Source organism: Cnephaeus nilssonii (assembly GCF_951640355.1).
Source record: "Cnephaeus nilssonii genome assembly, chromosome: 1".
In the NCBI taxonomy this organism is placed as follows: Eukaryota; Metazoa; Chordata; class Mammalia; order Chiroptera; family Vespertilionidae; genus Cnephaeus; species Cnephaeus nilssonii.
The window spans coordinates 44486733-44501337 of record NC_137072.1 but is presented as its reverse complement, the minus strand read 5'-3'; the positions used below and the strand labels follow the sequence as shown (position 1 = coordinate 44501337).

The following is a 14605-nucleotide window of genomic DNA, read 5'->3' as shown; positions in this document are numbered from 1 at the left end:
AGCATTACTGGCAGACTCTTTCCTGATGTCACTGGAAAAGCTACAAAACAATGAGTGGTGTCCTTTTTGTTTATTACCAAAAAAAAAAGCAAAAAAAAAAAAACAAAACAAAAAAAACATTCACTTAAGGCTGTGAATAAGCCAAATAAGTCAAACAAGTGAGGTGGTTGAGAAAAAGAAATGGATAGCTTTCATAAGCCGCTCAATCTCGGAGTTTAAATCCTGCCAGGTCATAAACATTAAAACACTTAGTGGTTTAAAATATGAAGATGTTTACTAGTATGCCTACACTCTGCTCTTTAAAAGATCCTTTTACTCACACACCAGATCTGATGCTTCCTGACAAGAACCGCACCTCTGAGCCTATACCTGGCACTCCAGACAGGCATCGCCTGCCAGATACAACTCGAGTGCCTTTATAGCTCTCTAAGCCCTGCGAGCTCTGTGCAGGCACCGAGATTCCATGCCTTTCCACAGACTGCCAAGGCACAGACCCCTTAGGGGCTTCCACACAGCAAGGAGCACAGGCCAACCCCTTCTGCATCTTGCTGGATGCAGGATCTGACACTCTCTCCTTGACCTAACTCTAGTCAGGCTCTTCGAAGCCCTCCAGGCCTTGACCTTCAGTGTGCATCCTTGTCGGGCCTGAAATGCCCAGCTTTGGCAAAAGTCTTGCTAACTGGAATTCCTCATCCACCATATCTGATCCTTTTAGAGACTAAGAAACACAAAAAGGGAAAATATGCCCTGAATAGGGAAGATAAATTCCTTCACTTTCCTATCTGGCTCTTAATGAGGTTTTTATCACATACCCATTTCTGATACTAAACTCACTTGGGTCATTTCCTCATTGAAAACCATTCATCCTATAATTTTGGAGAACTTCAGACCAAAGGATTCCCTTTAGATGATGACCACGACAATGATGATGATGATGCTGATGATGGAGACAGGACCAAAGGAGAGATTGAGGAACTAATGCAACAAAACTGTTACTTTATTTCCAAAACAATTTTAGTTCTTCTCTGAGATGTAAAAACTAAAGGTTGTGAGTGATCTCTAGGAAACTCAAACGTCTATCACTACCCAATATTCATGAGCATTGTGTAACAACAAAGAGGGAAGAATGTGAGAGTTTTACCTGCATTACTTTGGCTGGATCCAAGAGAAGAGTTAATCTTTCAGCGTGTTGTGACTGTTGATTTTTGTTTGCCTGTTTTTCTTGGAAAGAGGTAACAGAGCATACAACCCCACAACTAAGCTCCAATCAAATGTTTTGGGCTTGATCCCCAAAAATAGCTAAACATGCTTGTATTTCCTTTTAAGTTTTTCTTTCTTTCTTTCTTCCTTCCTTCCTTTCTTTCTTTCTTTCTTTTCTTTCTTTCTTTCTTTCTTTCTTTCTTTCTTTCTTTCTTTCTTTCTTTCTTTTTTTGGAAGAAGACATCACAGAGAAGTATATACAACTAAATTATTTAACCCTTTCTAAAAGGGTTTGTCTCCCAGATAAATTTGACCAAGAGTCGAAAAAGAATACATAAGAACATGCCTTCCACTCTTTAGCTTGAACACCCAACAAGAAGCTGGCTAGGAATTTCCCACTGTTTTTTAGGTCATTCATTCATTCAACAATTATTTTTTGAAAGCCTACTCTACCTTCCAGCAAAAATCTATTTAAGTCCTCCTTATATAGAGATATAAAAATATCTCAAACTATCCCTTCTCGCCCCTTAGTAGAATGCTAGAACCCTCTCCCACTCAAATCAAGAAGCAATTTTACACCCTCACTCTATTATGCTCTAGTCCTTCACAAAGAACAGATGAACAATGTCCCCCGACTGTTTTTCAGACATTCTTCCTACTGAAATACCTTTGGCCCTTCCAAAATTCAGAAGAAGAAAAAATCAGAGCAAATCTATTTCCTGGGAAGAGGGACTCAGGACTTAGTCAAAGGGATGAGACAGGTGCCATCTGAGCTGTGTCTGTAACGTGGCCAGCAGTTACAAGAGGTGCCTGTGTCACACCTTCCGAGCTCACCAAGCCCTTCGTCTACAGAGAACGTGTTCCACAACTGGGACCAAGGACAGCAACAAGAGCAAGAGGAGCATGCTCCTCCTCCCTGCCCGCCCTTCTCCACCCTTAGAGAACATCCCTGACAGAGCAGGAGAGCACTCCGGGCACACTCAGTGTTTGCAATAGACACACAGATCAGACGGGTCTGTGGCTGACAGTAGCTGTGTTCATGAGAGTGGTTTCCACACTGCTGCATGCAAATCTGAAAAGCAGTCTACCTCGGTTGGTCCAGCATACATCATGGGAGATGGGAAGATGGCCACCACCGTTGTTTCGGGATTCAGGACGCCTTCCTCCAGCACGGCAGCATGCTGCTTCATGCGCCACATCAAGGGAACATCGTCATCCTTGGTCCAGCCACCCAGAGGGTGCAGGAGGAGAACAGGGCGCCGGTAGCCCCTCTCTAGAAGTTGTTTATGGGTGTCCTGCATTAATAGAGCATGTCCGTTGTGCACTGGGTTGCGTAATTGAAATGCAAAGACAGCATCTGAAAAGAGAATTTTCAGAGTTAAGAGGAGCATGTTTCTAACAGATGACCTTGCAAAAGATAAACAATTCTTGAAGCTCGACACTTAGGAATAAGAAAACATGCATTCTCGGAATCAAAAACTGGTGAAAAACATGTACTGCTTTGACCACGCCAACATGACCTGCACTTCTACTGTATTTTTACTTTACAAATCTCACATGTTTGAGGATATGTCATAACATTGATGGGTTTATAACAATTACTTTCTGCATTCATGGGAAACTTGAGAACAACAATCATATTCTCGGGTCCTGACATCGTGGTTCAGCTGCTTACATGGATATAAATTCTTTGTCTTTGCCTTAACGACCCACCAGGCCAACCCCTCCATAGAAGCGGTCGCCAACCTTTAGGACCTCATGGACCACCAGTGGTCTGCGGACCACCGGTTGGCGACCACGGCTCCGTAAGACCTAAGACACTTCTTTATTAAAAGAATACAGTAAGGTGGAGACATTTATAATTCAAAAAATTTACTTGCTATCCAAATATGTGTATTTATAGGGATTACTCTGCTTGACTGGAACCCTATCTGGCTTTGTGATGCCAGGTTGGGATTTTGGATTATAGCTGAGCAACACCAATATCCCTTACAAGGGCCATTGCTATTACCCAAACAATAGGAACTGCTAGATTCATTAGACTGATTAACTCTGTATCTCGGGCTTACAACCCTGGCTTTATCCCTACCTGGGGCTTCCTATTAGGAGACCTTTCTGAGAAGACATGGTTCTTCGGGGTCACAGAGCAATCTCACAGAAGAGAGTGACAACCCGTCAGAGGAGCTCTGAATGATACTGCCTTCACAACACCTGGCACAGCGCTGTGTTCATCCAGCCTGACTCGGAGAGAGGCACACCCTCCCCTCCCCTGATAACGTTAAGCCAAGCAGTACAACGTCAACGTCTTCTCCAATCTGTTCTCAATTCTAACCCATTTCTATCCCATGACAAAATCCCAGGGGGGAAACTGTGGCACCTATTTAACTAGGGTTTTTTGGGCGCAACCTCTGATATTCTAAGATTTACAGCATTATGCTTTGAAGTTCCTGAAGTTACCTTTTATACAAGAACAAGGCTGGTTTTCACCCAAGAAATAACTGATACTACATAAAGTACAAAGAACAAGAAAGTCTTGATACAAATATATGAACATTTAAAACCATTCTGTTTTTAGGAGATAAGAGGAGGGGTACAGACCTGAAAGTTTTTCTGTCCTTCTGAATTCACTTCCATTTTTGTTTTCTTTATAATATAAAACGATTCCAAAACTTTCCTTTTGACCACCAAGTAGAACTCTGGAAGTCCCTCTCCCAAGACCAAGAAGCAATTTTACTTTGGGACCCAAACGTACTGCAGTTCTTCAAAAAAGGGGAGATGAAGGATGACATTCTCCTGACATTAATATGAATATTCATATTAACAACCTGCCATACTGATTCTGGCCTAAATCTCATCACTTACTCAGCACAGATCTCTTCCTCTCCTCCCTTCACTTTACACTGCCCATTCTTTATAAACTGCCTTGAATCACAACAGAGACACTTACTAAGCACTAACGAATCCTACTCCAGGTTGCTGTGAGTCGCTGCACTGATGGGAAGGTTTGGGGTGGGGGAGAGGTGGGGCGGTCCCATGGGGAGGAAAGGAGACTCTGGCCCAGCACGAGCCTGCAGCACCAGGACCAAGGAGACACCTGCATGGTTCAGGCCAACAGGCCGGGGCCTAGGAGACAGACCATTTGATTGGGGCACTGCTTACACACAGGGAGGTACAGCAAATAAGTAAATACGTTGAAGATAATGGGAGCCAAGATTCATACCATAGGAGATGGAAGGTATAAACACAGAAAGGAGAAAGGCTGGAACAGACCATGTGGAATTGGGTTATAAAGGAAAGTAGGGTGACTTCACGGATTTCAGCTATTTAGATAGGCAGATATAGGGACAGATATAAATGTGTGTGAGTTTATGTATAATATGTGCAAATGTGTATTTCTTAGTTCTGTCAACTAAAAGGTCCTATAAGCGACAACTCTGCAGTGAGTTGACAATGAGCAAAACTAAAGCCCAAATTTTGCCTTCTCTTTAGAATGGTTTTTATCATTACCCACTCAAACAAATCAGGGCTCCTGGGCAAAATGACCGATTCTGGGGCTAAGGCAAGGAAAGTACAGTAAGTCCTCACCGTCGTCCAATGACGTATCATGAAACCAATTTTACCACAGGCTAACTGATTTTAAGGAGAGTTAATTTCCTAGGCCCGTGGTCGGCAAACTGCGGCTCGCGAGCCACATGTGGCTCTTTGGCCCCTTGAGTGTGGCTCTTCCACAAAATACCACAACCTAGGCGAGTCTATTTTGAAGAAGTGGCATTAGAAGAAGTTTAAAAATTTGGCTCTTGAAAGAAATTTCAATGTTGTACTGTTGATATTTGGCTCTGTTGACTAATGAGTTTGCCGACCACTGTCCTAGGACATCTCATCATTATAATGAAACTAGAGGCCTGGTGCACAAAATTCATGCAACAGGTAAGATCCCTAGGCCTGGCCAGCGATCGGGGCCTTTTGGAGCCTTCCGGCTGCGGGCAGGGGCCTTCCTTTGTTCCACGCCGCCCCCTGATGGTCAGTGCACATCATAGTGAGTGATCGAACTCGCAGTCAAACTCCCGAGGGGATACTTTGCATATTAGCCTTTTATATCGATAGATAAATGACAGTTAAGTTATTCCAAGACCTGCAGCTCAACATGAGCTGAAACATCCTTTGTGCTCAAAGAATGACAGGGGCACGTCAAAAGGACAAAGCAACCAGTCTGGCGAACCCAGAACAAGCTAAACATCCAAGTAAGTAATAGTAATGGATCGTACCCAACTGAGTAAAACAAGAATCTGTGAGTCCCTAAGAATAAAATAAATGAATAACCAATGAGGGAGAAGTGGAAATGCTATCTTATGGTAGAAAGTCAACTAATAAATGTAAAAGGAATGAAGGGATTAGAAATTCACCATCTGACAGTATTTGTATTGTGCTAAAACTAGCAGGTAAAAGTTTGATGACAAGAGAATATTTATGGTCTAAAAATCTCTCCCCCAAAATACTTGTTAGTAAGTATAAAATAATTTGCTAACTTTATAGCAGAAAAAAACTGGCAAACACAATCTTAAGAGATAAAAAATAACTTTAGAAAAGGTGAACCTCATCTGTAACAGAATGAATAAAAACTGTGAGCCACCCAATATGAAGCACGAACTCTACTCCCAGCGAGTGTTTCCGAGGTGAGGGAGTGTTAGCTCAGTGCTGGATAGGCAGCCTATGTCCTCTTTAATCACAAACAGGAGTCTATCTTTGAACATGACCCTTGGTTAATGCATCTCAGGTGTATGATGACTACATTCCTAGACTTCAATCAGGTCAAATCTGATTCTGTAAAATCGCCCTTTAGCAGGGTTATTTATATGACAGGATGTGCAAAAGGAAACATAAAAAATAAATTCTGTCTCACATACACATATTTCACAGATTCTAATAATTTATCTACCTAGGCTTTCTTTCCAAAAAGAATGAATCTAGCTCCACACTGGACATTTAACAGATAAAGTTAAGATGGATGACTTATTAAAAGTTCACATTAGAAACATATAAAGGATTTTGCTGCCAAAATTTCTTCCAGGTAGAATTCTTTCCTTACTATCAGTTGCACTCAGAAATCCAATGACCACATTTGATCTGTCTGCCCATTTTTTTCTTGCCAACAGAACCAGGTCTTTCTTAAATTTCTGATCTTTTCAACTCCTCATCACTATATGTCAATGAATTACACAAATGGCTTTAACCGTCTGTAGTTCCAGGCTGTATTTTCACCCCTACCTTTTGGTCTCTCCACTAAGGAACTTCCGTGAATGAACACTGTAATCAGAGCATCTGATCCATTGGGAGCTATCCTCCCAGGGTACTGTCCCAACGAACAGAGCCCAGTATGCATCACGATTAAATTTTCTTTCATCAATTTTCCATCAAAAATAAAAGAATAATGGGCCACTATGAACCTGGGGCCACTAATACTTACAACAACTTTCATTATGTCTCACATTCTTATTGCCATTTTCTAAAAAACAGTGATTTCCCTGATTGTCACACCATAATCAGTAAAAAATATTTGCCTTCTCACTTATAATTCCTTATGGCTTAGTTTCAGACTGCTTTACCTAAGATCATGTTTGAAAATAGGTGGTGATCTACAAGATGACTGAAATTTAGTATTAACACTTATGATTTCCATTTCTTTCTAGCCCTCTGTACCTGTTCCTGGGAAAGAACCAGGTATTCCATAATCTTGACTTATAGAAAGTATACTGCAAAGCTGCTGACACCATGAATAAAAGCACACTTTTTCCTTAAGGAGCCAGAGTAAAAACTTTAGGCTTTGCAGGAGATGGGGTTTCTGCAGCAACTATTCAGCCTGCTATAGTGGTGCAAAAAAGCCACAGATAATGCATAAAGAAATGAATGTGGCAGTTTTCCAATAAAACTTTATTTAAAAGAACAGCAGTGGGCCAGATTTGGTCTGCATGCTATACTTGGCTAAATGAAATGTGGCTGATAGAAGTAAAATCAGTATTCTAACCAAACCAGCTGATGTGAGCCAAACTGTAGATGCAGAAAAGCTGAGATAGATGTGTGTGAGGAACACAGATCATCCATTCTGCCACAAGATGGATATAAAAGCTGACACAAGATGATCGTGTAGAACAGTTTTATGAGTTTACCGACCACTGGGATAGGGGCTTAATCACAAGGAACAACAACAGCCTGTAATTAATGGAATCGAGAGTCTAGGTCAGTGGTCGGCAAACTCATTAGTCAACAAAGCAGCAACCCGCGGCTCACGAGCCGCAGTTTGCCAACCACTGGTGTAGAATATCAAATGCCAGGTTAGGCAGGACACAATGGGACCAAAAGGGGTTGTGAGTTAACCAGTAGTGTCTTACAGAAAACTAGTCTAATGGCACTGTGCAAGACTGATGGGCAAGGCAGAGAGTAAGTGGGTAGAGTGAAGAGACAGCAAAATGAGAAGATGATTATTGCTGAGGAACATGTTCCCACATTTCCATATAAAGTAAGACTTCCACCAACTCTCCCATTCTCTCCATCCACCCAATCTATTCCTCCCCCAGGACCCGGACAGGCTCCTCTGGCAGATCACAACCTACACACTGGTGAACGGGGTCGCGCTGTGACAACAGCGAAGACAGGCAATGTCCTGTCCCCAGCACTCTCCCCGTCCTGCTCCCAGCAGCCTGAGGCCCCTGAGCAGGGCTCTGTGTTAGCAACTAGTAGAACCCGCCCCTACGCCCCAGATCATCTCAGCACTACCTCTTAGTGCCCCATGTACACCTTGGGTTGGATTCCTCACAGCCTCCTGTGCATCGCTGGTCCTCCTCCACACCCTCTGGGAGCACAGTCCCATCACTCATCTCAGAGACTCAGATCCCTTATCCCTTCCTCGCCCTCACCCTCCATGGGCGATGAAGCACGTGTGCCCTGGATCTCATCAGTAGCTCTGCTTCCCTCACTACCGATGCAACAGCAGCCCTGCACCACCTCTTCACAAGACGTGTCCACGACCTGGCCTTCCTCCTTGAGTCCAGCCTCCGCACCCTGCGACAGCAGGCAGGATAGGGAGGAGACAATCTGGGGCAAGATGAAAATGCCACCTTAGAGATGCTGTCCTGAGGCAGCAGTGAAACTGGCCCTGCCCCAGGAGCGTACAATCTGGTCTGAGGAGGAGAAGCCGACATTCACCAACCAGAAAATAAGCCCATGTGCAGAGGAATAATACACTTCCTTCAACGGCAACAGGCATAATTAGGTCTTTGTTTTCAGAGGATCAGTCTGGTGACTGTGTGAAGGATAAATGGAAGAACAGGACTGGATTCATTCATTCAACCGATTCCTTCCTGCTCTGTCACGTGGTATGAAGCTCCTGCCAAATCCAAAGGACACGTTCCTGTTTTAAATGCTCCTGGCCTCTCCGCTGCTTCCGACATAAAAAAACACAACAACAACAAAAACCACTTTCCTAGTTGCTCTCCTTGCCCATGCATTTTTACACAGTCCTCATCAGATATGCATGGCATTTTATATTCTGCTTGGCCATTTTGGTGTAATCACCTGTTTCTGACATCTTGTAGGACCTCTCAGAGCAGCAGGGCTCACTGCTGGGTCCGATGAAACTCTTTCTCTACACGCTCTTCAAGAAACTTACCCTTCACCTGGATCCAATTACTCTGCGCACAGATGGCTTCTGTTAGTTGCATCTCTGAGTCCTGACCTTCCAATTCAGCAGTTTAGAGATATCACTGAAACCATTTCAAGATATATTGCTCATTACTGCCCTGCATCCCCCCGTTTCTTCCACCTTCACTATTACTGTCACATCACAAGCCAGACGCAGGTCTAGCCCCCAAAACCCATTCCTTTGGCTATATTTCATGTCTACATAGAGGAACAGCCAGTACAGGTGTCCCCTCTTCCTCAGCTTAAACACCATCTAGCCCAGGAGCCAGCACATCATGGAAAGAAGCACAATCTGACCGTTCCCTTCTAGCAGGGGAAAGAGAAGAAGGAAGTGGAGAAGGTACTTCTGAGCAAGTGTTGATGTGTGGCAGGCAAGTAAACAGCGGCCACGAGCATTTCCTGATGGTGGGAAGAGGGCCAGGACTGACTCCCTGGAGAGTGCAGGGCACGCGTCGCCTAGTCAAACGCCAGGGCATCAAGCCCTGGGGCACCGTGCAAAGAACCCGGGTTGGACCCCAGCTCTGCAATTTCTCAGCTGAGTGCCTGCCCATGGACAACTTCAGCGCTCCAGGCGGACTGCTCTGAGCAACAAATAAGGTGATGAGCAAGAAAGTGCTTCTAGCTCCTCGTCACCCTTCCCCCCATTTCCTCAGAACTGTGCATCCCCAGCAAGAGCCCTGGTATGCATCCCAACCACTAAGCCCATGATTACAACATCTTCCTGCTTCCCAGCTTTCAACTTCTGTGTGAAATTGTCCTACAAACAGCGTAATGAATAAGTTTCCTCTCCCAGCCCTACTCAAGCTTTAATATCTACCACATTATTTACCCCAAAGCTCTCAAAACAGGCACTTCTGCTTTCCCTGAATCAATAAAGCAGCTAAACAAGAGTATTGATAATTGTCATGTTGTTAGAGAGGGGTGTGCGTGTGTGTGTGTGTGTGTGTGTGTGTGCATATGACATTTAAAGTGTGGTTTTGTGGAAGTTTTTTGAAGAGAATTTGAAAGAAGGCTTTGATCTCCATTGCCTCTCTCCAGACTATCATAAATTACTAGTATTTGTTTTACTTAAACTGCTTCTGAGCGAGGAAAAATCAGTAAGACGTAGGCCACTTGAGTAAATACAAACACTAATTAGAATTCTTCACAAACAGGTACTCTTACATCCAAAGTATGCAGCCATAAAATGTTTTTCATTCTTAAGCCTAGAAATATTTTCCAATAAAAATAAAAATAAATGTGAAACATAAAGCTTTTTGCTAAATGGGCTCTGTGCTGCTTCCCATCAATTTTCTGTCCTGTGCTTGCATGTGTGTTTTGTGTGCATGTATGTGTGTGCACATACATGTGCCTGTGTGCACTGTGTGTGCACATGTGTGCGCATGCCTCCAAGATGGGAGACATTGGCAGGCAACCAGAAGATGGAGGGAGACAAGCTTTGCAGGTGCTCTTGCACCATAGCACGCTGCCTCAGCGCTGTGATTCCGGCTGTGCCTACATCCCCTACAACTAGCTTCTGCCCCACAGCCCCTCCTCACAGCTACAGCTCCTCTCACCAGGCTTCGAAACCGTTTCCTTCCCGTGCCCTCTCAGGAGTGGTAACACTACCCTAAACTGTGTTCCCTGGATGCTAAAACATTCCTGTGAGTTCCCTGAACCCTGACCATCCTTCTTTAAACACTTGCTTTGTTAAATTATGTTCAGAGCCTCCTCTGAGTGTGCTCTGACTTGACTGAGTCTCTCCTTACGCAACCTCAGGCCACACTCTCTCCAGCTCACTGTCATTCAAGGTCAAGAAAGCCAAGTGCCCTCATAGACAGACCACCTGCGCAGCCTCAGCTCTCATTCATCATTCCCAACGTGGCCTAAGATATCCACCTAATGTCTCTACCCATTCATTTAAAATAGATTTTTTAGTTCAACAGCTCTAAGTTTTCTTAGATTTATTCAACCCTGTGCTACCACATACTAGCCTGAAGGAAATTATGTCAACTTTTTCCTTTGTAACCTGGCAGGACACCAGTGTTCTATGTGTAATAAATACTAACTGGCTCTTACTTGGCTTAAGTGAAATTCATTCTTTCTTTCCAAGATAGAGATCAAGCAACAGTGGTTCAAAGAACCTGCCATCTGGAATCATGTCACCTTGCAACCACTGTGTGGGTGTTAAAGACCTCTCAACCCTTCCAGCTACAGGATGGTCGAACAGCAAAACCAATCATGTCAATGTGCACAAGACGACAGCCCAAAAGGGGCGATCAAAGTTCTTCTAACACTAGGGAAGGAGAAAGAGAGAGGCAAGAAAAAATCCCCAGGTAAGAGAAAAAATAAATATTCCTTGTTTTCTCTCCCTTGAACTACATTTCATACGCATCAGCAGATGACTTATTATTGGTTTCCTAACAGTGAACAAGAACTACAAAGGAATCTCCTCAGCCTGTTGCTTATTTGCCTTAGTCCTAAAATGGAAAAGTAAACAAACTAACACTCCACCATCTTTGTTGTCTAATACAAGGCTAATAACTGGCTCTTAGCTACTCTAAACAAAGTTGCAATCACTCATTATGCAATAAATTCTCTTAACTAATTCAAAATGTTTGGCTCACTAAAGAGTGTAAAACAGATGTCATATTAAAGTCTCTAATTATGAATGATAATTCCTTGATAAGACTCCTCAACCATGCCAACAATTAATTTACTAAGGTGAATTTTAAATATGAATTCAAATTTTGGCAAAAAATTAAAGTAAATGAGGTTGTCTCAGCAAGTCCTCCATTAACATGTCCCCATTCACCAGAAAAAAAAAAAAAAACAGAGAGAAATATGCACATTGAAAAAAAAAACACAAAAAAAACTATCAGATGCTTCTGGTTGACCCAATTAGAAGTGCCCGAAATAATTCAAACATGCATTAGGTCTTTGAGTAAGAAATCCAGAGATAGAGGAACCCAGGGTTGGATCACAAACTCAAACAGTTAAGATTCTCACAGACCCTCAGCAGTGCAGAATGACTGCCAGAGCTCCGGACAGTGCACCGTCACACGGCAGCAACCTAAGCACTTCCTGCTTGGAAGGGAAGGACGGCAGAAGATGACTTTAGTTGTAAGCCAGTTTCTTGTCAGGAATGAAAACCTTACCTCTCAGTGGGCAGAACAGACTCAAACACTGACCCTTAATCACATACTGACAAGAGAGTGAGGTGCCATCACTGACTTACATAAAGCTATTCCCTATGACTGGGCCCAAAAAAATGTTAGCAACAAACAAGATAAATAAGCTGTTGTACAGGCAAGCAGCAAGTGTAGCTTTCAGAGACTATTTGAGTACAAGTTGTTTAAACCAAATATTCGCTTCAAATTCAGAGAGGGGAAAAAATCAACTTTGGAAGAGCTTGGGGTGAGCAATCCTACACTTAATACCCTACAGGAACCAAGCAGGAGCTGTGATGAAGGAGGCAGGCTGGGCGGGAACTGTGGGGCTCTGAGGAGGGTGTGTGTGGCCTCCAGTTCTTGATCTTATTTTCAAATATTAGCAAACTACAGTACAGCTTAAAAATAAACAGGCATTCTTTTTCTAACCTTACACAAATATAGATAAGGCTAGCTTCCCTCACATAACAGAAATTATGACCTGAACCGCTTACCATGTGCCAGGTATTGTTTACAGTGACTTAGACATCTTACCTCATTTCACTCTTTAAAATAAAATCCTATGCATTGGTACCATCATTGTCCTTACTCTCACAACGGAGGGAACTGAGCCTTAGAAATGAATGCAATTTCCCACAACCACATAACTACTAGGTGGTGAAGCAGGGACATTGTACACAAGACTGCTAATGACTTGCTGGGATCTAGGGGTCAGAGAGGCTGAACACAGCTGATGAAATGGGTGTTCTTGCCCTGATTCCTACAGTCACTTGGGAGAGAAAAAATACAGCTTGGTGGCCAGCTATTTCCTTAAAAAGCAACCATGTTCACCTGATTTTTCTCAGCCATCTCTGCCTCATTCCTACACAGAAAATATATATTTTTAAAAACGCACAAAATAGTACTAACACTCAGGGCTTAAACATTTCTGTGGAGTGAGAATTAATTAGTAATATGATTATAAGATGCTTCAAAATTCGTCAGATCTTAAAAAAGCCTCCCAACTCCAATGAATGATTTTGCCTCACATGGCACTGTGGACTTGTGAGTGTAGGGAGAGGAAGAGTATGGGCACACCAGTGTAAATACACCATTTATCTACCTCTGTGTAAAAGACCTATGAGCAGCAGTTATCTTATATAAAAAAAAAAGCCTCTCCTGGAGTTTTTATAATATGTAATCTATAGGCTCTCTGCTCTTACTGCTCTACTCCATCCTAATCCAGAAATTTAAAATCATTAACCTACTTTTCAACAACCTTTTCTGCTATTTGTTTAATGTCTCTCTCTTTTCCACTGTAAGCTCCTGTCATTTATTTATGGATCTCCGTACTTGGTGATAAACAACAAACATTTGTTGACTGAATAACAAACATGATAAAAGTTCTGTTTTCCTATTACTTTCTGCAGTGACACAGTCCACGCATATAAGACATTCTGAGATATAAAGCACATTGATATGAATGAGCTCTTCAAAAAATTTATCTTCCATAGTTCTGTTCAGCTTTAACAGGAGAGTTTCTTAATAAACAATTAAAAGATCAATTTGTTACTAGCATTCATCTTTCACGTAGCATACAAAATAATGTTAGATCCAATGATACTTTTCCTTACATATTCCAATTGCTACATTTACCTTTACTCATCATTCTGTGTTACATGTATATATATAAAAGCCTAAGCGACCAACCGACTGAACTACCAGTCGCAATGACACACACTGACCACCAGGGGGCATATGCTCAATGCAGAAGCTGCCCCCTTGTGGTCAGTGCACTCCCACAGCCAACCTCCCGCAGCCCCTCCCCGTGGCCGGCCAACCTTCCACGGCCCACCCCACCCCCCAGCTGGCCCAATGGCCCCGATCAGGGCAGCCAACCTCCCGCGGCCCTGCCCCCCCAGCCAGCCAACCTTTTGCGGCCCCTCTCCCTGCCGACCAACCTCCCGTGGCCCCGATCGGCCCCGATCGCCGGCCAGGCTGAAGGACCCCACCCATGCACGAATTCGTGCACCAGGCCTCTAGTTATTAAATATTGGGGGGGAAATCTTCTAAACTTTTCCCATCAAGCAAAAACCCCCAAGTAGCCCCATATTAGGTATTTAGGTACATGTCGTACCAGCATTCATATCTTTAAACTTCTGCTTTAGTTCAGTAGGAGTAAGACGATACTGATCAAGACCATCATTCCAATAAATTCGGTCCAAGACTTGAAGATCTCCACCAATCAGCCAATCTCCTTGTTCCATAACCATCTAATGGGAAGAAAGAGAAAATAATCGTTTTAAATAGAAACCAAGAGAAAAATAAGAACATTTCTCTCATACAAACTAACTATGGTTATAAACTTTTACTTTCATCTCAAGGTCAATGGTAAGTCAATTTAGCTTAACAACTGAATTGGGATTGAAAATGCTACAGAATTAGAGTATCCTATATAATAAAATCCTAATATGCATATTGTTCGGCCACGAGTTTGACTGCTCGCTATGACATGTGCTGACCACCAGGGGGCGGCGCGGAACATGGCAGGCATTGGGGACAAGGCGCTGGCAGCGGGTGGC

General features: G+C 43.1%; 1 protein-coding gene across 4 annotated transcripts in view; it reads right to left on the bottom strand.

Moving 5' to 3' along the window:
- The window catches only part of PAPSS1 (3'-phosphoadenosine 5'-phosphosulfate synthase 1), a 180337-nt gene that overhangs the window by 31778 nt on the left and 133954 nt on the right, over positions 1–14605 (bottom strand). For all 4 annotated transcript variants that reach the window (XM_079773290.1, XM_079773292.1, XM_079773291.1 and 1 more), the window contains exons 9-10: positions 14161–14296; positions 2289–2557 (exon numbers count right to left, since the gene is read on the bottom strand). In XM_079773290.1, the coding sequence (XP_079629416.1) occupies positions 2289–2557; positions 14161–14296 (405 nt within the window). The remainder of the gene's footprint in view (positions 1–2288; positions 2558–14160; positions 14297–14605) is intronic.